The 23,793-nt window shown below is 36.8% G+C and overlaps 1 protein-coding gene across 4 annotated transcripts in view; it reads right to left on the bottom strand.

Moving 5' to 3' along the window:
• Positions 1-23,793, bottom strand: part of BLTP3B (bridge-like lipid transfer protein family member 3B) — a 110,125-nt gene that overhangs the window by 58,319 nt on the left and 28,013 nt on the right. For all 4 annotated transcript variants that reach the window (XM_006141376.3, XM_006141377.3, XM_014591725.2 and 1 more), the window contains 6 exons: positions 18,950-19,112; positions 16,684-16,722; positions 15,584-15,675; positions 13,905-14,094; positions 12,283-12,423; positions 9,684-9,854 (listed from right to left, as the gene is read on the bottom strand). In XM_006141376.3, the coding sequence (XP_006141438.1) occupies positions 9,684-9,854; positions 12,283-12,423; positions 13,905-14,094; positions 15,584-15,675; positions 16,684-16,722; positions 18,950-19,112 (796 nt within the window). The remainder of the gene's footprint in view (positions 1-9,683; positions 9,855-12,282; positions 12,424-13,904; positions 14,095-15,583; positions 15,676-16,683; positions 16,723-18,949; positions 19,113-23,793) is intronic.

Below are 23,793 nucleotides of genomic sequence, written 5' to 3' on the forward strand. Positions count from 1 at the left end.
TTCCCTACCCCAATGTCTCCCAGAGTTTCCCTGGTGTTTTCCAGGAGCAGTTTTATAGTTTGAGGTCTTAGATTTAGATCTCTGATCCACCCTGACTTTATTTTTGTCAGAGGTGAGAGGTAGGAGTTCAGATTCATCTTTCTACAAATGGAGATCCAGTTTTGCCAGTACCATTTGCTGAAGAGGTTTTCCTTTTCCCACTGGATTAACTGGTACCCCTTGTCAAAAATCAGTTGGCTGTATGTTTGAGCATTTATTATTAAAGGCAGTTTAGTTGAATATTAGTAGTTCTGTATGTATATTACAAAGAAAAATGAGAGCCTAATACTCTGCTACATATCAGAGAAATAAAACACTTCTTTATAGACGTCCTTGTGATTTGTAAGAACTCTGTTGCATTTCCTTACACATGTGGTGTGTGTCCTTTGAACCTGAATATCTGAAGAAGCCAGAAGGCAGAATGGATTTATAAACAGATTGTGAGTTAAACTATTTTTCTCCCTTAGGCTATTCAGGTGGCATGGTGGCTAGAGCAGCTGGATCCCACATGGCTGACTGTGTGATTTGAGTCCTGGACCAGAGGCTTGAAAAATATGACAGTTGTGCATGCATGTGTACCCAGAACCCCAGGAGAGGAATGGAGGAGAAGGGATTGTGATGAGGCAATCCCCATGTAGGAGGTCATTTCTCACTTTCTCTCTCTGTGTCTCTCTCCAGCAAGTGCACACACCCTATTGCACACAAATTCTCCCTAAAGAGAAAGGGCATAGCTTATGGTTGAAGAGTAAAGATATACATAAATCTCAAAGAGCATAAAATTACTCTGTATATATAAATATACTATGAGATGACCTGACATATAAACCTTTGTACCTAAAACCTTAGCAATAACTATTCAAAGGAACACCAAATTTTCCACTTAAAAAATAAACAATTTCCAAATTTAGAACAATTAATAAAATATAGTTGGTTATTTAGGGAAAACCAGAGTACATATATTTTTATTTATCTATTTATTTATTTCATTTTCTTTTATACATTCAATCACATTATTATTTGACTTACAAAATGGATTTTTCAACAGGTGAACATTTCTCCCTAGTACAGTTGATAAAACTATAAAATATCTTCAATAGAAAATACCACATTTCTTTGTGCCATTAATGCTTTGCCTCCCTATTTTTCTTCTAAATGTCCTTCCTTAGACCCTTCTCTTTCACACACACTATATCTGGTATTTACATCTATATACTGTCTTTCTATATCCTTTAATCAATTAGTTTCAGTCATAGAATGCAGACATTTGGTATATATTAAGTGGGGACATACAATGCCTCTCCTTCATAGCCTGGCTTGCTTCACTTGGCAGTAAATGTTCTATATTCATCCACTTTTTGTCAAAAGTCAGGGTTTTGTTGTTTTTTATGGATGAATAGTATTCCACTGAGTATAAGTGCCACAGTTTTTCTATCCATTCATCTGTTCATGGGCATTTGACTTAGCAATTATGAATAGTGGCACAATAAACATCGATGTGCAAGGACTTTTCCGATTAAGTATTCTTCTGTCCTTTGGGTAGATACCAAGGAATGGGACTGCTGGATCATATGGTAGTTCTATTTGTAGATTTTTGAGGAATCTCCAAATTCTTCTCCACAGGGGCTGGGCCAATTTTCATTCCCACCCACACGGGAATAAGGGTTCCACCCCTGCCAGCCCTTATAATTTTTTGTTTGTTTTTTAATTCTTAGTCATTCTGACTGGGGTTAGGTGGTATCTCATTGTTGTTTTGATCTGCATTTCCCTTACAATGAGGGATGTTGAGCATTTTTCCATATGTCTTTTAGCTATTCATATGTCATCTTTAGAGAGTGTTTTTTTTTTTCAACTCATTCTCCTACCTTTTAATAGGGTTGATCATCTTTTTTCAGAACATATATTTTGTGTCTATTTTTATGTATACATAATATATCTATTAAGAACTATGAATAAATGGAGCAACAGGGAGACCTTATAATCCCAGAGACAGAAGGTAGGAGCTGCGGCCTGACATGTGCTGATGCCATTCTGCCCCTCACCTATTCAGAACCTACAGGCAGGCCCTAGCCAACCTGCTCAGCTTCAGCTCAGCAGCAGGGACCCCCCCCCCCGCCCCAACACCACAGAAAGTGTTCTACCACTTACACTGCACCTGTCAGATCAACCTCCATTCACACTGGAAGCAGTTAGTTCTGGTATATAAGAACCAAACACCTGAACATAGACTCTGGAGGAATTCTTTCCTAATAACTCCCTTAGCTCCCCTCTGAATACCAGAACCCTACACTCTTACCGTGGATCCCACACTCCCAACCAGAGTAGAGAAGGGAAACTGGCATAGAGCTTACAAATATCATAAAGAAGTGCAGGAGCACATAGCTACAGAAATATACTCCGAAGAAGTAAGAAATGAGTTTCCCACCAGACGACTATAAATCAAGGTAGAGCACTGAAGAAATAGGAGAAAATCAGGAACTACCTCTTCAGAGGATCACTCCTTACTAACAATAGATAAAACAACAGATTGCAGAAATGTCAGAGAAATAATTCAGAATATTCATTGTAACAATATTCAACAAGATGCAAGAGAAAACAGATAACCAATTCCAAGAGATGAGAAAATCCTTCCATGACTTGAAGTCATAACTCCAAAAAGAGACGCACTGGAAAAGAATCGATCAGAATTTATAGAGATTAAAAAAATGCAAGAAATCAAAACCTCACTCAAAAGTATCAACAGCAGATTAGACCACACAGAAGAAAGAATCTCTGACCTCGAATACAAAACCTCCAATTTAGTCCAAGAACCAAAAAAGAATGAAATAATAATCATTAAAAAATCAGAACAGCATACAGAAAATCCTAGACCCCATTAAACGGCTGAGTATCTGCATAATATGTATTCCAGAAGGTAAAGAGACAAATAAAGACATAGAAAACATCTTTTATAATATTAGCTGAAAATTTTACAGATTTAGAGAGGCATGTGGATATCCAATTTCCAGGACCTACAAAGGACACTAAACAGATATAAGAAGATCCTCTCCAAGGGATATCACAGATAAATTGGTAAAAATCAATGATAAAGATAAAATTCTAAAAATGGCAAGGGAGAAATAGTTACTTACAAAGGTTACTCCATTAGACTAACATAGAATCTTTCAGGTGAAACAGTACAGGCAAGGAAAAAATGTAAAGACATATAATAACTCTGACAGAAAAGTAATTTCAGCCAAGAGTACTATATTTAGCACGATTATCCTTCAAATGGAAAGGAAAAATAAAAGTATTTCCAGATAAACAAATGCTGGGAGAATTCACCAAAATGAAACTAGCTATTCAGGAAAAACTAAATCTTTGGGAAAGGTATGACACATTTCTGCATAGAAAAGCACATCATGACTTTCCCAACAACCTAATACTTAAGGGACTAAGACACCAGGAGAGCTAAAGAGAGACAAACAGAAGAGAACACAAAACAAGAAAAAAAGATAAGTCCACATATATTGATAATAACATTGAGTGACAGGACTAAATGCAGATGTGGGGCCAGCAGGTGGCGTGGTGGTATAGGTCACTGGACTTCCACATGGCCAACTGCAGTTCAAGTCCTGGACCTGATAGTTTTCTCTCTCTCCTCTCTGGTCAAATTAAAATAAATAAATAAATAAATATTTTTTAAAAAATAAATAAATAAATGCAGGTTCAACTATTTTACACACAAGCAGGTTTAAATACAAATCTGCCAGTTATCTGATAGACAATTGTCGCCTTCATCTTATATTTTTATTATAACCATTACTTGTTGTATGAAACTAGACAAAAGAGGAATAATACAAAATATTACAGCAAAATCTTTCTTTTTTTGTTTTTTTTGAGAGGTTTTTGCTTTAGGGCACGTGCGCTAGCCAGACAGACAAAGAGAGACAGAGAGACAGAAAGCGAGAAATCACCCCCCAGGGGGGATGGCCACACTGCAATCCCTTCTCCTCCATTCTCCTCTTGGAATCTTGGGCACGTGTGCACATGCGCCCAGTGTGAGTTCTAAGCCACCCGGTCCGGGACACAAACCGAGGACGAACACATGGGAGTCCAGCGACATAGTCATTACGCTAACTGCTGGTCCCACAGCAAAATCTTTCTTTGGAATTAATTCAAGAAAAGGCTAAAATCAAGAACTCTGTAAAATCTATAAACCACCAAATCACTGGCTTTACCATGTCTTTACTTTTAAACATCTCTTTCCAATTTTGTTGTATCTTTGTTTTTTTGAGGATTTACTTCTTTATGCACAGTACAGTATTATGGTCTTACAAGAACTCACACCGAATGAGTACAAGTTCTTTTTCTATCTCTTCCTAATGAGCTATTGTTATGTACAATTTTACCTATCTCTAACTGGACCAATGATTGATACCCACAGATTTTTTCAGATTCTAAACTCTTATCTTCCATAATCCTCTAGCTGGAAATTACAGAATCTTCTTTCATTGGAATGTTAAGATTATCTGTGTTAGTTTATGAGATCTCTTGTTGCCTGATTTTTAATCAATGTTTTTCTTTAGAACTGTATTTTACACTAAAGAATACCATAGACAATTCAGTACAAACTTGAAGAATATTCACTGGAGTAGAATACAAATGTTCACAACATAATATCATTATAATATAATGTTAAATGTTGAAGGTGATGGATATCCTTATATTCTTAATTTGTTTACTGCACACCATATACATGCTTTTATTTATTTTTTTAATTTTTTATTTTATTTTATTTATTCATTCATTTATTTTTTAGTTTGACCAGAGAGAGACAGAGGGTGAGAGTGAGAGAGAGAGGAAATGAGAAAGCAAGCCACCAGATTCAGGACTTGAACCCTGGTCAGCCATGTGGGAGTGTCCAGCGCCTTAACCACCACGCCACCTGCTGGTCCCATATATACATGCTTTTAAAGACAATTCTAGGGACCAGCAGATGGCATAATGGCATTCCACGTAACTGACTGCAGTTTGAGTCCCACACCCAGTAGCTTAAAACTCACACCAGGAGTGTTTGTGCACGTGCCCAAAATCCCAAGAGGAGAATGAAGGAAAGAGGACTGTGGCATGGTCATCCCCCCAGGGGGTGATTTCTTATTTTCTGACTCTGTCTCTGCAGCAAGTGCAAACATCCTATAGCAAAAATCTCTATCAAAAAAAGAAAAAGAAAGCATTCTGTACCCTACAAAGATGTATAATGACTATCTGCAAATCATAAATTATAATATTTAAAGAGAAAAAAGAATTATGGTCATACTATAGAATAGTTTTAAAATATAGTTAGTAAATAAGAATATCCTAGTGAAAATGATTGGTGCCCATAATAATTAAAGTAAAGGAAAGATAAAAAATATGCTGGAAACTTTAAATATGAAGGGCTCAATGGAAAAGTTTTTAATTATTAAAATAAGTGGATTTCCACTGAAAAATCACTTTTTCTCATGTTTTTCCCATCAATACTTTCAAAGCTATAGTCGATTACTATTTGTCTATGGCAATGTTATTTTAAAACACTGCAGCACTTCTTTAATCTCGTTTTCTTTCTTCTCTATCAAGATAAATACTGATACAAATAAAATAAACACTAACCTTCTTAGCCACCTTTTTTTTAAGAATTATTTTTTTATTTAACTTTATTTATTCTAATTTGTTCAGAGAGATAAAGAGTGAAAGAGCAAGAGAGTGAGAGAAAGAGGGAGAGAGAAAGTGAGAAAGCAAGTCCCCAGGTCCAGGACACGAACTGCAGTCAGCCATGTGGTAGTCCATCACCCTGCCACCACACCACCTGCTGGTTCCGCAACCTTTTTCTTAATACTGTGGTTTTTATGTTGTTTCTAGAAAAAAAATCTCTTCTGCTTCATAAATAACCTTAACATCTCTTAATTTTCAACATACTCTTCTTTCTACTTAAAGAAGGTAAGACAGAGCTAAATAAATGTTTATCATAGAAGATGGTAGAAAAGTTGTAAAGCTGAACAAAGGAACACTGAACTACTGGATCACATGGGAACTACTGGTTTTGTGTCCCACGAACCCCCATACATACAATGTGTGTGTGCCCATGATCCAGGCTGGCTGAGTCTAGGAGTGAATTGCAGTGTAAAGACCTTTCTGGGGAGCCCCTCTCTCTTTCTCTCTCTCTCTCATTCTCTGTCTCTTTCATGCAAAAAAATAAAGACTAAACCAAAGGGAAAAAGTAAAATAAGTGTGACATTTAAGACGTGACTAAGTCAAGAGAACTGTGCCCTCGAAAGGGATTAATGTCTTTATTACACTAAAGAATACCATAGACAATTCAGTACAAACTTGAAGAATATTCACTGGAGTAGAATACAAATGTTCACAACATAATATCATTATAATATAATGTTAAATGTTGAAGGTGATGGATATCCTTATATTCTTAATTTGTTTACTGCACACCATATACATGCTTTTATTTATTTTTTTAATTTTTTATTTTATTTTATTTATTCATTCATTTATTTTTTAGTTTGACCAGAGAGAGACAGAGGGTGAGAGTGAGAGAGAGAGGAAATGAGAAAGCAAGCCACCAGATTCAGGACTTGAACCCTGGTCAGCCATGTGGGAGTGTCCAGCGCCTTAACCACCACGCCACCTGCTGGTCCCATATATACATGCTTTTAAAGACAATTCTAGGGACCAGCAGATGGCATAATGGCATTCCACGTAACTGACTGCAGTTTGAGTCCCACACCCAGTAGCTTAAAACTCACACCAGGAGTGTTTGTGCACGTGCCCAAAATCCCAAGAGGAGAATGAAGGAAAGAGGACTGTGGCATGGTCATCCCCCCAGGGGGTGATTTCTTATTTTCTGACTCTGTCTCTGCAGCAAGTGCAAACATCCTATAGCAAAAATCTCTATCAAAAAAAGAAAAAGAAAGCATTCTGTACCCTACAAAGATGTATAATGACTATCTGCAAATCATAAATTATAATATTTAAAGAGAAAAAAGAATTATGGTCATACTATAGAATAGTTTTAAAATATAGTTAGTAAATAAGAATATCCTAGTGAAAATGATTGGTGCCCATAATAATTAAAGTAAAGGAAAGATAAAAAATATGCTGGAAACTTTAAATATGAAGGGCTCAATGGAAAAGTTTTTAATTATTAAAATAAGTGGATTTCCACTGAAAAATCACTTTTTCTCATGTTTTTCCCATCAATACTTTCAAAGCTATAGTCGATTACTATTTGTCTATGGCAATGTTATTTTAAAACACTGCAGCACTTCTTTAATCTCGTTTTCTTTCTTCTCTATCAAGATAAATACTGATACAAATAAAATAAACACTAACCTTCTTAGCCACCTTTTTTTTAAGAATTATTTTTTTATTTAACTTTATTTATTCTAATTTGTTCAGAGAGATAAAGAGTGAAAGAGCAAGAGAGTGAGAGAAAGAGGGAGAGAGAAAGTGAGAAAGCAAGTCCCCAGGTCCAGGACACGAACTGCAGTCAGCCATGTGGTAGTCCATCACCCTGCCACCACACCACCTGCTGGTTCCGCAACCTTTTTCTTAATACTGTGGTTTTTATGTTGTTTCTAGAAAAAAAATCTCTTCTGCTTCATAAATAACCTTAACATCTCTTAATTTTCAACATACTCTTCTTTCTACTTAAAGAAGGTAAGACAGAGCTAAATAAATGTTTATCATAGAAGATGGTAGAAAAGTTGTAAAGCTGAACAAAGGAACACTGAACTACTGGATCACATGGGAACTACTGGTTTTGTGTCCCACGAACCCCCATACATACAATGTGTGTGTGCCCATGATCCAGGCTGGCTGAGTCTAGGAGTGAATTGCAGTGTAAAGACCTTTCTGGGGAGCCCCTCTCTCTTTCTCTCTCTCTCTCATTCTCTGTCTCTTTCATGCAAAAAAATAAAGACTAAACCAAAGGGAAAAAGTAAAATAAGTGTGACATTTAAGACGTGACTAAGTCAAGAGAACTGTGCCCTCGAAATGGATTAATGTCTTTATCATGGGAGCAGATTGGTTACTACAGGAATGGGCTCCTAATGAAACAGGCTCCTAATGTCCAGTTTCCTCTGTCATGTGTGCTCACTTGCTCTTCTGCTGCAGGCTAATGCACCAAGAAGGTCTTCACCAGATGCCCACACCATGTTCCTGGACTTTACAGACTTCACAATTATGGGCCAAATAAACTTCTGATCTTTATAAAGTACTCAGTCTATGGTATTCTATTATAACAGCAGAAAACAGACTAAAGACACCATCATAATGAGTCTAACCCTGAGTAAGAAGAATGCCTTATGCTTGTAAAGTGTAATAAGAGTAATTACGGAGAGGGAGAACCAGTATGACATCTTAACACAAGCACATTCTTAGGCAGATCAAATTTAAGAAGGAAAAGAAACTTTGGAACTCAATTTCCTTAAAACATAAAACCTGGGGGCCAGTAGGGTGACATGGTGGTTAAGGAGCTGGATTCCCACATGGTTAACTGTGGTTTGAGTCCTGGACTAGGTGGCTTACTTTTCCATCTCTCTCTCTCTCTCTCTGTTGAGTACATATACTCTACAGCAAATTAAAAAATAATAATAATTAAAAATTTTAAAAACATAAAACTTGGAAAGTTGTAATATATTCCTAGAGACAAGTGCACCTCACTCCTAAAGGCATTACTCTAATTAACACTAAACTCTTTATCAGATAACAATACTTAAATAACGTCCACACTTTTGCAGATTCTATTGTCTCTTCGGAAATACTTTTCCCTTTATGGTTTGCTAGGGGTGTGTGTGTTTGCCAGAGAGATCGAGAGAGAGAGAGAGAGAGAGAGAGAGAGAGAATGAGAAACCACCTCCCCGCCCCCAGGGGAGATGACACTGCAATCCCTTCTGACCCAGAGTAAGAAGAATGCTTTATGCTTGTAAAGTGTAGTAAGAGTCATTATGGAGAGGGAGAACCAGTCTGACATCTTTACACAAGCACATTCTGCTCTTGGGATTTGGGGCACAGATGAAAACGCACTTGATGTGTTTTTTAAGGCATCAGGTCTGGAATTGATCCATGCTATCAGCCATGTGGGATCCAGCCACTTCAACCACTATGCCACCACCGGCCAGCCCTAAAATTGTATTTTTTTTAACTTCCTCATAAAAGGTATTATAACATCAAATACTTTACCATCATCAACCTTAGTGCCTCCTAAAGAGTTCTAAAGTGAATAAGCACTATATAGACAGATACTGATACACTTAATATGTTTTCAAGTAAGTACCATATATATGAAATTATATAGTAAAGTATCTAGATTAAGAAAATTCTTGGGGGTCAGCAGGTGGTGTGGTGATTGAGGCACTGGACTCCCACATAGCCAACCACGGTTCGACTCCCGGACCTGGAGGCTTGCTTTCTCTCTTTCCCCCTACCTCTCTCTCTCCCTGTGTCTCTCTCTGGTCAAATAAAATAATAATAAATAAAAGTTAATAAATAATTCTTTTAAAAATTCTTGGATTCAAAGTCTTAAAATCTATTTCACATAAAGAAAAGATCAAATAATATTTCTATCAAACTAATTACATATAAATCTTTTTTCTGTTAACTTTATAGTATACCTGTGTAGGTTCAGGAGCCATACTCTTCCTTTGTTCTGTTGATTTTTCTATTGCTTCACTGAGAGATTTTGCATATTGTACCATAGCCTTTAACTGAGAATCCGTTAAAACCCATAATAAGTCATCCAATATCAGAATTAACTTTGTTGCTATAACATTGCAGTCCTTTAACTGTCATAAAAAAGAAATGATTTATAAAATTAAGCCAAAAATATAATGCATTTATACTGAATAAGCTTTTAAAAAGTTTTTTAGTAGAATATGAATCCTAAATATCTATTAAGTTCAATAATATGGAATGAATATTTCCTAGTCCTAGAGATACAGTGGTAACAAGACTAACAAATGCCTATACCTCAATGAGTATGTTATATAGCACTTAAATCATTTCATTTATAGTTGATAAATAATTTAATTTTTTGAGAGGTTTTTGCCATAGGGTACGTGCACTCACCAGAAAGACAGAGACAGACAGAGAGACAGAAAGCGAGAAATCACCCCCTGGGGGGATGGCCATGCCACAATCCCTTCTCCTCCATTCTCCTCTCAGGATCTTGGAAATGAATGCACATGCACCAGGCATGAGTTTAAGCCACTGCATCTGGAACTCGAGCCCTGGTCACCTATATGGGAGTTCACTGACATAGCCATTATGCCACCTGCTGTTCCCAATAATTTAGTTTTTTTGTAGTAATTCAACTAATTCTAGTTGAGACAGAGGTATGAAAATTCATTAAGGCCCAGGCAATGGTGACACAGTGGCTGCACAATACTCTGCAATGCTAGAAGCCATGGAAGTTGGGATCCAGTTTCTGAGTCAACTTGTATGTGCTAGGTGAGCACAAGCATGTGATCCTGGCCAGCTGGCAAGGCAGTAAGGAGGATCATACTGTGAGACTTTGTTGGGGATATTGTCTCTCTCTCTCTCATGAAATAAAAAAATAAACTTTAAAAAATTAAAAATAAAAATACTGACTCAGCCAGTGGCATGGCAGTTAAGGTGGATGGATCCTACATTGCTGACTGCACAGTTTGGGTTCTAAATTCAGCAGCTTGAAAAACTCGCTGAACATATGTGCATGCACGTCCGAAAATCCCAAAAGGAGAACAGAGGAAAAAGGACTATACAACAGCCATGCTCTTGGGAGGTGCTTTCTCATTTTCCCTATTTTTTTTCTCTTTCTCTCTCTCTCCCCTCCAACTGGTGAGCACATGTGCTCAACAGCAAAATAAAATAAAAGAATCTATATTGTACATTTCAAAATATATGTGTTAAGCATCGTACTCGAATAAAAATTTTTAATTCAACTGAGTAGTTACTTGTACTGGGTAATACAAAAGGTATCACTCAGAGTTGAAAGCCATTGTTTCCTCATTAAATTTCATCAAAAGCCATGATAGATCCTTTTTTTTTTTTTATAATTATTTTATTTTAACTTTATTTATTATTATTGTTACTTTCCAGTTTGATCATACAGACACAGAGAGAGAGAGGGAAAGTGAGAAAGCAAGTCACCAGATTCAGGACTTGAACCACGGTCAGCCATGTGGGAGTCCAGCGCCTTTAACCACCACGCCACCTGCCGGCCCCACCATGATAGATCTTAACTTGTGATAACTTTAAGTAACTATCTTCCATACTTATCTAAATTATCAGTCATATCTTAATAATCTATAACACTAATAGTTTTTGTCATTGATAATAAACATTTTGTTTATCTACTCCTGAGCAAAATTAAATACACGAAATGAATTATAAATTGGACTGGCTTTGTGACACTGTGGTAATGCAGTGCTCCAGAGAAGCCAGATTCCACAAGGCAATCCAGGTTCAAATCTCTAAACTAGTCAGCCTGAAACATACCAGGTACATTCAAGAGTGCCCAGGACCCAACAGGGTGCATAACTAGAAAAAGAGGATCATGGCCACACGATCAGATTGCTCCTCTCTTTCTCTCTCTCTCTCTCTCTCACTCATTCTCATGTGCATGGGTTCCATCATGATTAAGGAAAAATCTGTTTTTTTTTTTTTTTTTTGAGAGATTTTCATTGTAGGGCGCATGCGCTCGCCAGACAGACAGAGAGAGACATAGAGACAGAAAGCGAGAAATCACCCCCCAGGGAGGATGGTCACGCCGCAATCCCTTCTCCTCCATTCTCCTCTCGGGATCTTGGGCACACACACACATGCGCCCGGCGTGAGTTTTAAGCCACCGGGTCCGGGACACGAACCGCGGTCGACTACGTGGGAGTCCAGCGACATAGCCATTACGCTAACTGCTGGTTCCCAAGGAAAAATTTGTTTTAAAAGTGAAAGTCTAGAACAATAAATATGCAACAAATTTGGCAACTGAGAAATCTTTTCAATTTATCAAAAATAAATATTTTGAAAACCTAAATATTAACTCTAAAAACTGAGGAAAGTTATAATTCCACTGAGTTTATACAAATACTGTGGGAGAAACTATATCTCCCTTTATTTTCTATCATTTTAATAGGTCACTGGTAGCATACTAATAACTCACCTAAAATTTACTTAATTTTTCCTGTTAAATCCAAAAGTTTAACATGAATCAAAAAGGTAATTCTGTTCACTTACTCTTCTTTTAAGTGTGACTCTGATTTTTGATTGGTTGGTTATTAATCGAACAGGAGCGCACATAATTTCAAGATGGGAACTTTGGGTAGCATCTGCCTCTATTCGTATCATCTGCCAATTTATTTCTTTAAATGTCAAAACCTGAGGAGAACACAGAAATTAGCTTCATTTTCTCATGCAAAATAGAATGAGAAAAATGTAAATTTGTAAAAACAAACCAAACACAACCTCTCAATTAATTTTCACAAGGCATTCTAGATTTATCTCATACATTTTAAAATTGTATACTTCCATCAAATTTAGTAATATATCTTCATAATTATACTCATCATTTGTAAAACTTCTAATATTTTATCCTAAGTACTTTAACAAATATAATTAATCAAATAATTTATCCTAATTAACTAATATAAAGTACAGACTATTCGAGTCATGTGAATCATTTAAATAAGATATTTTAGTTCTATAAATTTAAAATTCAATTCTGAGTCACTGAGAAATTAAAATAGAGCTCATTGTATAAATTGAAAGATAAGAGTAAAAACATTAAAATAATCACATTTTATAATTAAACAATTGAGAGTAATACAAAGAAAACTGAGTCACAAAACAAGAAGGGGTCCAGCAAGTGGTGGAGAAGTTAAGGCAGCTGGATCCCATAAGGCCAACTCTGCAGAGTGCCAGACCTGGCAGCTTAAAAGACCCAATGAGTGCATGTGCCTAATACGCAAAATTCGGAGAGAACAGAGAAGGTACTGCGGCATGGCAGTCCTCCCCAGGAAGTGTTTTCTCACTTTCCCTCTCTCTCTGTCTTTCTCTGTGTTCTCTCTCTCTGGTAAGCGTGCCTGCCTCGCTTATTTAATTTTTTTAAACTAAAATGTTTTAAACTAAAAAAATTAAATAAATGACAAGAAAAATAAATCCAGTAGTACATGAATCTGGACAACCATTAAGATGCAACCATTTTATAATACACATCCGCTTTCATTCTTTTTTTTTTTTCTTTTTAGAGAGATTTCTACTACAGGGCGCATGCACTCACTGAAGAAACAAGAGATAGGCAGAGACAGAAAGCGAGAAATCATCTCCCCAAGAGAGGATGACCACACTGCAATCCCTTCTTCCCCCTTCTCCCCTTGGGATTTTTGGGCACACACACACACACACACACACACACACACACACACACACAAACCGGCATAAGATTCAAGCCGCTGGGACCCAAGACTCAAACCATAGTCGACTATGTGGGAGTCCAGAGCTTTAACCACTATGCCATATGCTGGTCCCGATGTCGTCTTTCATTTATCACTAAATAATTTTTTTTTTGAGACGTTTTTGCTATAGGGCACATGTGCTCACCAGAAAGAGAGAGACAGAGAGAGAGAAAGCAAGAAATCACCCCCAGGGGCTATGGCCATGCCACAATCCCTTCTCCTCTATTCTCCTCTCCAGATCTTGGGCATGCATGCACACTCACTCAGCATGTGTTTAAGCCACTGGGTCCGGGACTCGAACCGCAGTTGACTACATGGGAGTCTAGCAACATAGCCATTACGCTAACTGCTAGTCCCAATAAAACTTTTTGTTTTTAAAAAAAAGGACAACAAAAACATCCTTACCTCTCCTCTCTGTGGATCCTGAATACGAGTAAATCTTAAATCTCCATGTTCCCAGTTGGCATTCACACTATAGATCCGTAGCTGAGAAAGTTCAAAGGATGCATTGAAGGCTTTTGCTCCGATTCTGATGACAATGGAACTTACAGAAACAGTAATCCCCTCAACTACTTTTTCAGCAAAGCCATATTCACTGGAAAAACAAAGCAAAGTAAAACATAATGGTATAAGGCCAGAAAAAAAAAATTAAAAGTTACCTGCTAATATTCTCATAAAAGTACACATAGAAATTACCATACCTTATTATTCCTTTTCTTAAAAAATAAAGAACAAATCTGTGTTTTTGTTGTTGCTAAAATAATAATCTAGGGTGAAGTGATAAAAAAAGTAATGTTCTGTAAGATAATATAACATCGGAAAAGTTCTATCTCATTCTGGAGACCTACCTCCCTTAGTATGCAGGCACCTGTGTGACCGTGATCCAGAGTTGGCAGAGGGCTGGGGGTGGGTCTTGGCACCAGAACCCTACCAAGAGTGCATTTCCACCTCCACCCATATCTCTCAATCATGGAAGAAATAAACTTAAAACAAAAATCTAGTATGGTTACATTTAAGTTACAAAAATGCTCTTTTTAAAATGTAAAAATTTTAAAAATTGGAAGTCATTAGTGCAGACAATTGGCATCTATAAAGTAAATTCTTAACACAAAGAAGGCTATAGACTCCAACTAGAATAAAATTGATGCATACAAAACGAAATGCAGAAAACTACTGTGCAACTAAGAGACTACCTATCTGATATATGGAATGCCTTTGCTCTTCTGCCTCCATTTTCTGTTGCTACTCTAGTCTTGGCTAAATTGTTACTATTTAACATCAGGGAAAACAAGATGAATAAAAGACGCTAAAAATCAAATTAATCTGCTACTTTTTCAATGTATATAACTCAAAACTGTAAAATGTTTGATGGGCATTTGAGGTTAAAGGATTGATTTTCTTTTTCCCTCCCTTTTTTTTTTTTGTTTTTATTTTGCTATAGAGAATGTCTGCTTGCTTACTAGAGACAGACAGAGAGAGGGAGATAAAGAGAGAAAGCAACAACCCTCCCCGGCAAGGGAGGATGGCCATGCTACACTCCCTTCTGCTCTACAGATTCTAGGCATGCACACACCCTTGTCCAGCTTGTTTTTCAAGCAGCCAGGTCTGGGAATTGAACCATGTAGCTAGCCATGTGGAATTCTGTCACCTTAATGACCATGCCATTAGCTGGTCCATCATCATTTTCTTTTCTTTCCTTTTTATAAAAAATATTCTAAGGATTTTTTTTTTTTTTTAGTTTTTTTTATTTATTTTTATTGACATAGGGTATGTGTGTCTGCCAGAGAGAGAAAGTATCCCTCCCCATGAGGCATGGTCATGCCTCAATCCCTCAATTCTTTTCCCCCCATTCCTCCTTCCTATCAGGATTTTGGCCCCACAAGCACATGAGCCTTGTGGATTTTTCAAACCCCAGGGCAAGGACTCCAACTGTGGTTGGCCATGTGGAATATGGTTCCCTTAACCACTGTACTATGTGCTTGGCCCAGGATTTTATTTTATGTCCTTTGACTGCAGATAACAGAACAGACTATAGAAAAGACTCCCCTTTGAAAGTCATACCAATTAATTAACTGGTAGCTTACCTTTGTCCTGAAGCAGTTGCAATTGGTGATGGGCCATTAGGGGCACGTGGTTCTTCACATGTACTCATTTCCATTATTACTTTATCTAGGGACTAACAACAAATTTTAAAGAAGTAAAAAATTAATTAGATATTTTACTTTAGGTATATTATGAAAATATTAAGACTATTTTCTCTTTCATTTCTTTAGAAGAAAAGTAAACAGTCATTTTAAGTGTTTCTCTAAATGTCCAGAGAGACAAATGTCAAAAAAGAAAAAAAAAAAGCACTTAGTACTTTCTCAAGTTATTTCTTATCTGGTGGGAAAGCTGTGTGAATTATGAGAAAAAAAATTGAGCCATTAGTTGCTAAGATCATCAGACTAGGAAACTGCAATCTCTAATCTCAGATATACTGCATTATGCAATGAAAAAAAAGACTATATATATGACTGAACCACTCCTAGAAAGCTTATCCCAATCTAAGGCCTGAGATATGAAACATAAAATTATGAAAAATATTAAGTAAGATGGAAATAAAAACACTCCCATAACAAAGTTCTTTCTCAAGGTAATATTTTTTAATATCTTGAAGAAATATCTATTTAACATCCTTAGTAGTCATCACTAATAAACTCCAGTCATCATTCTGATTTTTATTTGGCATTTATTATTACCTGAAAATATTTTATTTTACCTGTGTACTTTAAAGTACAGAGATAAAATGGCTGACCACAACCCCAGTGGCTTGAAGAACATGTGGAGTGCTTGTGTGCATGTGTCTTAAATCCCACAGAATAGAAAAATGAAGACGGAATAGTGGCATATCCATGCCACATTAGAGGATGCTTCCTCCTCATCCTCTCTCTGTCTCTCTCTGGGGAGTGCCAGCAGCCTCTGGCAAATTAAAAACAAAACAAACAAAAAATATACAGATAAAGGTACTCCCATTGTAAAGTTCAATCTTCTCATTTAAGGCCTGAGAAAACTATGTGCCATCAAAATATAATAAAAAACTAATTAGTAGAAAATCGAGAGATTATATTTCCATGAAACAAAAGATTGACATTAACAAAGTAGGTAATATGCATATATCAATGCTTACTGCAGTTTCAGAACTCACCAAACAGATGGGATGTGTTTTCAATTTTGTCCATGGTATCTAGAAATAAAAATTTTTTTCTTTAAAATGAATCATTTAAAAAATAATGTAAAGAAGTAATCAACACAAATGTTCTCTTAATATACAATATCAAATACAGTTTCTTAAATTGCAAAATAATAAAGGCAACTTATTCAAATTTTTTAAATTAGCTGTGCCTATATATATAACAGAATATTACCAACTATATGTTTTTAGTCATTGTTTTTCAGACAGGGTCTCCTTACATCATGATTCTGCCTAAGTTTCCCGAGTAGCTGTGCCTACCTGACTACTGTGCTCAGATTTTTAAGCAGGTGGAAATTGAACCTGGGACTTCCATGTGGCCTGCTGAGTAAAAGCATCGATGACCATGCTATTGCAGCTAAGTCTCTTTAGTCTCATCTCTTTTTTCAGTCTTATCTTTTTAAATAAGAGGGAATTGCAGCATGGCCATCGCCCTAGGGGGGTGTTTTCTCGCTTTCTGTCTCTCTTTCTGGAGAGCGCACACACCCTATAGCAAAAACCTCTCCCTCCCCAAAAAAAGATAAAATTCTGACCAATCTTTTTATATAAGAAGAAATACAAAAACGAGGCTATTAACATAAAATGTAGGCAATATTAAGTAAATAACGTTCAGGGGCAGCTCCATGAAATAACAGTAATGTGCTCCTCAAGTGAAGCTGGACCAGACATGGTAACCAGTTTAAATCCTTGGCCAGGTTAGCCTGAAACACAAGGCCACAGTATAGGGGAGGCTGCCTGGGTGTGAGGCCAGCCAGGAGGAGAGAAGAATATGTGCAAGTGCCCAAAATCCAACAGACTGGAGGGAGGAGGATCACAGCATGACCAAATCTTGTGGAGGGTACTCCTAAAAAAAATCCCTCTCACCGGTGCTCTATCATGAACATAGAGAAAAAACTACAATTAATTAAATAAATAATATACAAATATACTCTGCATTAAAAATGTTAGATCTGTATAAATATTAGAGTTTATGGAGGATAGAACAGTAAAGTTGATAACTGAAGGATAAAAACCTTTTTCACGATCTGTTCTTAGGACCCCAAATTTTAATTTTTTGAAATGAATTTTCAGGACTAGTAGATGGCATAATGGTTATGTTGCTGGACTCCCACATGGCCAATCACAGTTCAATTCCTGGACCAGGAGGCTTGAGACACACCAGGCACATGTGCATGCATCCCTAAAATCTCAAGAGGAGAAAGGAGAAGGGCCTGTAGCATGGCCATCCCCCCTGGAAGGGTTCTTTCTAGCTTTGTGTCTCTTTGTCCTTCTCTGTATCTCTTGTGAGAACGCGCACTCTATAACAGAAAATCTCTACTAAAAAAAAAAGAAAAGAAAAGAAAAGAAAAGAAATGAATTGTCATTCAGTATTTCTACTGAGTAGTTTTCTCAAAGTAAAACTCGTTATTAAGAGCAAGAAGTGATACAATTTATTATAGTCAAGCAGAAATTGTTATAATAAGTAGAGCTGATAATAATAGTAAATAGAAAATTCTAAAAATCTCAAAATGAGAAAAAGACAAATGAGGAAAAGGGATAAAATTCCAAATAAAACTATAATGTATAGATTAAGAAATAACAGTTCTTGGGATCAGCAGTTAACGTAATGGTGATGTCGCTGGACTCCCACGTAGTCGACTACGGTCCCGGATCCGGTGGCTTAAACTCACGCCGGGCGCGTGTGTGTGCATGCCCAAGATCCTGAGAGGAGAATGGAGGAGAAGGGATTGTGGCGTGGCCATCCTCCCTGGGCGGTGATTTCTCGCTTTCTATCTCTGTCTTTCTGGTGAGCGCACACGCCCTATAGCAAAAACCTCTTGAAAAAAAAAAAAAAAGAAGTAACAGTTCTTGTATCTTAATTTGAAATATAGTATTTGCTCATTACAAATTTAAATTATTGCATGTGACATTAAATCCTACAGGAAAAAAAATATCTTCAAATATGAACTAAACTGATGCAATAATTTATTAATAAAGTAATAATTTTGCCTAAAATATTAATAAAATTAAAGTATATAAATTAATCCATGGTTTCAAAGACATATATAATTCACACAGTCATGTAATCATTTACACAAAGGTATTTTTCTCTCTTAATTATTATGCATCAATAAAATGCTTCTTTATAAAATGAACTAAAACATTTCTTTTAAAAAATAGAGATAGATACAATTTTTTAAATAATAATATTAAAGGCTTTTTAAAGATATCAAAGTCTCACCCTAATGGATGCTTTATTACAAAAAACTTTGTTGATAGCAAGCCATGTTGGCAAATCCAACATATTCTGGAGCACCTCTTCATCCAATTCTAAATTCTTCAGTTCACCCTCTCCTTTAAGAGTACTTAGATTTATCTTGTCAGGAGACAAATTCTTGGTAAATCTGAAAGAGAGTATACATTGATACTTACTTTAAAGTCAGTTACTGAACTCCAGAGTCATTCTTTCAAATATACAGAGCATTAAAAGTGTAATCACAGGAGGCCAGCAGATGGTATAGTGGTTAAGGCACTGGACTCCCACATGATCAACTGTGGTTTGAGTCATGGACCTGGTGGCTTGAAAATTATGGCAAGTGCATATATATGCATACCCAAAATCCCAAGAAGAGGATAGAAAAGAAGGGAGTGAGGTGTGGCCATCCCATCAGGGGGTTCTCACTTTCTCTCTCACTGTCTCTCTCTTTCCAGAATGGGCACATACCCTATCCCCAAAACCTTAAAAAAAAAAAAAAGTAATTACAGAAGAAGAAATGCAAAAAACAGTAATAAGCTCTACTTTAATCCATGCTCAAGGTGCTTTGTTGTTGTTCTGATTTTTCATCTACAGCTCTTTTATACGAAGACCTACAATTTTTTGGGACACATCTGAATATCATATTCTCATATACAATCAAGCTCTGGTACCTAATGCCTTTCAAACTTGATGACTTAGTGGATGGGTATCCACTAATTCCCAGGCTATGCAAGATAGTAGGGACACCTTTGAGCCACTCCCTATCACATTTTGTTCACTTCACTGTAGACTATATAACAGAGAGAATAGTCCTATGCTACCACTTAGTCTACAAAGAAAATAATGGAAAATGGAGATCCGTTAGCAGCAGCAGTGGTAGTGGCATCAACAGAAGCAGACATCATTTATCATCAAAGCTATCAGTACTCCCTTTAGAATTATCCAGTGACTGAAAAGATAAAATTAACCCAATCATTCCAACAATAAATTATGATACATAAATCTTGTTATCCTGAATGATTTAGAATCTACTGAAGAAATTGAGAATGAAACTTAAAATTTCTTAAAACAAATTTTAAAAAAATAATACGACTCTAGAACCTCTGGGATATACCAAAGACAGCAATACTAAGAGGGAAATTTAGAACAATCAGTGTTCATGAGAAAAAAAAAGAGAGAAATACTCCAAACAAACTAACTTATAATACATCTCAAAGAGTTAGAAAAGCAGGGGGCTGACAGGTAACGTAATGGTTAGTGAGCTGGACTACCACATGGCCAACCGCAGTTTGAGTTCCGGACCTAGAGACTTGCTTTCTCACTTGCCCTCCCCACCCACTCTGGTAAAATTAAAAAATAATAATAAAAAGTTTTAAAAATTGGAAAAGCAAAAACCAATTAAACTCAAAATTTAGAGAAAGAATGAAAAAATTAAGAGTAGGAAAACATGAAACAGAACAAAAGAATAAAACATAAACAAACTGGTTCTTGGAGAGAATAAACAAAATTGACAAAACCATTAGGTAGACTAAGGAAGAGAGAAAAGACCAAGATAATTAAATCAAGAATAAGAAGAGAAACATTACAATGAATATCTCAGAAATACAAAAGACTATTGGGGATTACTACATGCAACTGTAGTAACAAGCTGGAAAACGTAGAAGAAAGGGACACATTTCTAGATTCATATAACACACCTAGATTGGATCAAGAAGGTTCAGAAGCCTGACTAGTCTAAATACCAATATAACTGAATCAGTGATGGCTTCACTGCTGTTTTCTACAAATCCTTTTTCAAAATACCAATTCTCCTCAAACTATTTCAAAAGACTGAAATGGAGGGAATTCTCTCAAATTCATCTTGGGAAATCACCATCACCATAATACCAAAACAAAGAACATGATTAAAAAAAGAAAACTATAGACCAATATCCTTGATAAATATAGATGTAAAAATCTTCAACAAAATATTAGCAATCAAATCTAACAATACATTAAAAAGATATTACAAGAGACCAACAGATGGCATAATGGTTACATCGCTGGACTTCAAGGTAATAAACTGCAGTTCAAGTCCCAGGCCCAGCAGCTAAAACTCATGCTGTTTTAGCATATTTGCTTTTGTGGCAAAATCCTAAGAGGAAAATGGAGGAGAAGAACTGCAACATGGTCATCCCCCAAGAGGTGATTTCTCACTTTCTGTCTCTGTCTCTCTGGCAAGAACACATGCCCTATAGCAAAAATCTCTCTCTAAAAAAACTATATAACACGAACAAGGAGGTTTTATCCCAGGGAAGCAAAGATGTTTCAACATACACAAAACAATAGATGTAATTCATCACATTAACAAACAGAAAGACAAAAATCATATGATCCTATCAACTGACATAAAAAAGCATTTAATTAAGTACAACAACCTCCATAATTAAGAATTAAGGTTCTTAACAAAATAGGTAGAGAAGGGACATTTCATTTTTTTTATTTTTTTATTTTTTAGGTTTTTGTCAAAGAGCATATGCACTCACCAGTGAGAGACAGGTAGAGGGAAGTGATAAATTATCCCCCAGGGGAGATGGCCACAGAGCAATCCCTTCTCCTCCACTCTCCTCTCAGGACTTTGGGCATGCATGCACATGTATACAGGGTGATTTTCAAGCCACCGGGTCTAGGACTTGAACTGTAGTAGGCCATGAGGAAGTGTAGTGTCTTAACCACCATGCCACCTGCTGACCTCCAAAGGGACATTTCTTAAGACACTAATGGCTGCATATGACAAACTCACAGCTAACATCATACTCAGTGAAGAAAAGTGGAAAGCTTTTCTTGTCAAAACTGGAGCAAGGAGGTCTGCTTTCTCCACTATTATTCAACATAGTGCTTCAAAATTCTACCAAATATGATCAGACAAGAGGGTGAAATAAAAGGCATCCAAACTGGAAAGGAAAAAGATAAGTTGTCCCTATAAGTGGATGACACTATTATAAACACAGGAAAACCTGAAGAATCCACCAAAAAAACTCTTGGAGGGAATGAACAAATCAAGCAAAGTTGCAGGACACAAAACCAACATACAAAAATTTATAGCATTTTTGTACTCTAATAAGGAGTGAACTGAGGCGGAAATTAAGAAATTAATTCAATTTACAGTAGCCACTATCTATACACAGTGCACACGCACATGTGTGTGAAGAAGTACAAGTTCCCTACTTTGAAAATTATTTAAAAATACAGAAATTTTTTTTTTTTGGGGGGGAGAGATTTTCACTGTAGGGCACGTGCGCTCGCCAGACAGACAGAGAGAGACATAGAGACAGAAAGCGAGAAATCACCCCCCAGGGGGGATGGTCACGCCACAATCCCTTCTCCATTCTCCTCTTGGGATCTTGGGCACGCACGCACACGCGCCCGGCGTGAGTTTTAAGCCACCGGGTCCGGGACACGAACCGCAGTCGGCTACGTGGGAGTCCAGCGACATAGCCATTACGCTAACTGCTGGTTCCCTAAAAATACAGAAATTTTAAAAGACACAAAAGATGGGAAAAAATCCCTAGTTCATGGATTCAAAGAATCAATATATTTTAAATGTAGACTACCCAGAGTGATCTACTGATAGAAATTTAACTCAATTTCTATTAAAATCTCAGCAACATTCTTCAGAGAAATAGAAAAAAAAACATAAAATTTGTCTTGAATCATAAAATACTCAGTATTGCCTAAGTAATATTATACAAAAAGAATAAAGTTGGCAACATCTCCCTGTCTGACTTCAAAATATATTACAAAGCCAACGTAGCTAAACCAGCATGGCACTGACACAAAACACACAAACTGAACAGAGAATCCAGACAAACTCAACAACATACAATTGATTTTTGACAAAGGGCATAAGAAAATCCAGCACAGAAAACACTTTTCAACAAAGATACTAGAAAAACTGGATATCTACTTCCAAAAAAATTAAACTAAACTCCCTACCTCTCACCATTTACAAAAATTAATTTGAAGTGGATTAAAGACTTACATAAAATCCAAAATGATAAGATACTTTGAGATACTGGATTGAGCAAAGTTTTCTTGAATACGCCCCATAAGGCAAGACAATAACACGCACACACAAAAACAGATAATGGGGCCGGCAGATGGCATGGCAGTAACTTACTGGACTCCCACATGGTCAACCACGGTTCAAGTCCTGGACTTTATGATTTAATAATCACCTCGGGCACATGTGTGTGTATGTCCAAGAGGAAACACATGGGGGTGATTTCTCATTTTCCCTCTCACTATCTCTATGTCTTACCCTCACCCCACAAGTGCCCTAAGACAAAAACCTCTGTGGGAATAAAGTAGATAAGTGAGATTACATCAAGCTAAAAATCTCCTGCACAGCAAAAGCAGCAATAAATAACGACACAATCCACAGGGTGTGAGAAAATATTTGCAAACTATTGGGTTGTCAGAAAAGTTAAGACGGCTTTCTGCCTGTGGACGCCGCCAGGGAAGCATCGTTGAACTCTCTCTTCTCACTGCCGTCATGTCTAAGTCCGAGTCTCCCAAAGAGCTGGAACAGCTGCGGAAACTCTTTATTGGAAGGTTGAGCTTTGAAACAACCGATGAGAGCCTGAGGAGCCATTCTGAGCAATGGGGAACACTCACAGACTGCGTGGTAATGCGAGATCCAAACACCAAGCGCTCCAGGGGCTTGGGTTTTGTCACGTATGCCACTGTGGAGGAGGTAGATGCAGCCATGAATGCAAGGCCACACAAGGTGGATGGAAGAGTTGTGGAACCAAAGAGGGCTGTCTCAAGAGAAGATTCTCAAAGACCGG

The sequence above is a fragment of the Tupaia chinensis genome, unplaced genomic scaffold (genome assembly GCF_000334495.1).
Source record: "Tupaia chinensis unplaced genomic scaffold, TupChi_1.0 Scaffold000054_1, whole genome shotgun sequence".
NCBI lineage: Eukaryota > Metazoa > Chordata > Mammalia > Scandentia > Tupaiidae > Tupaia > Tupaia belangeri.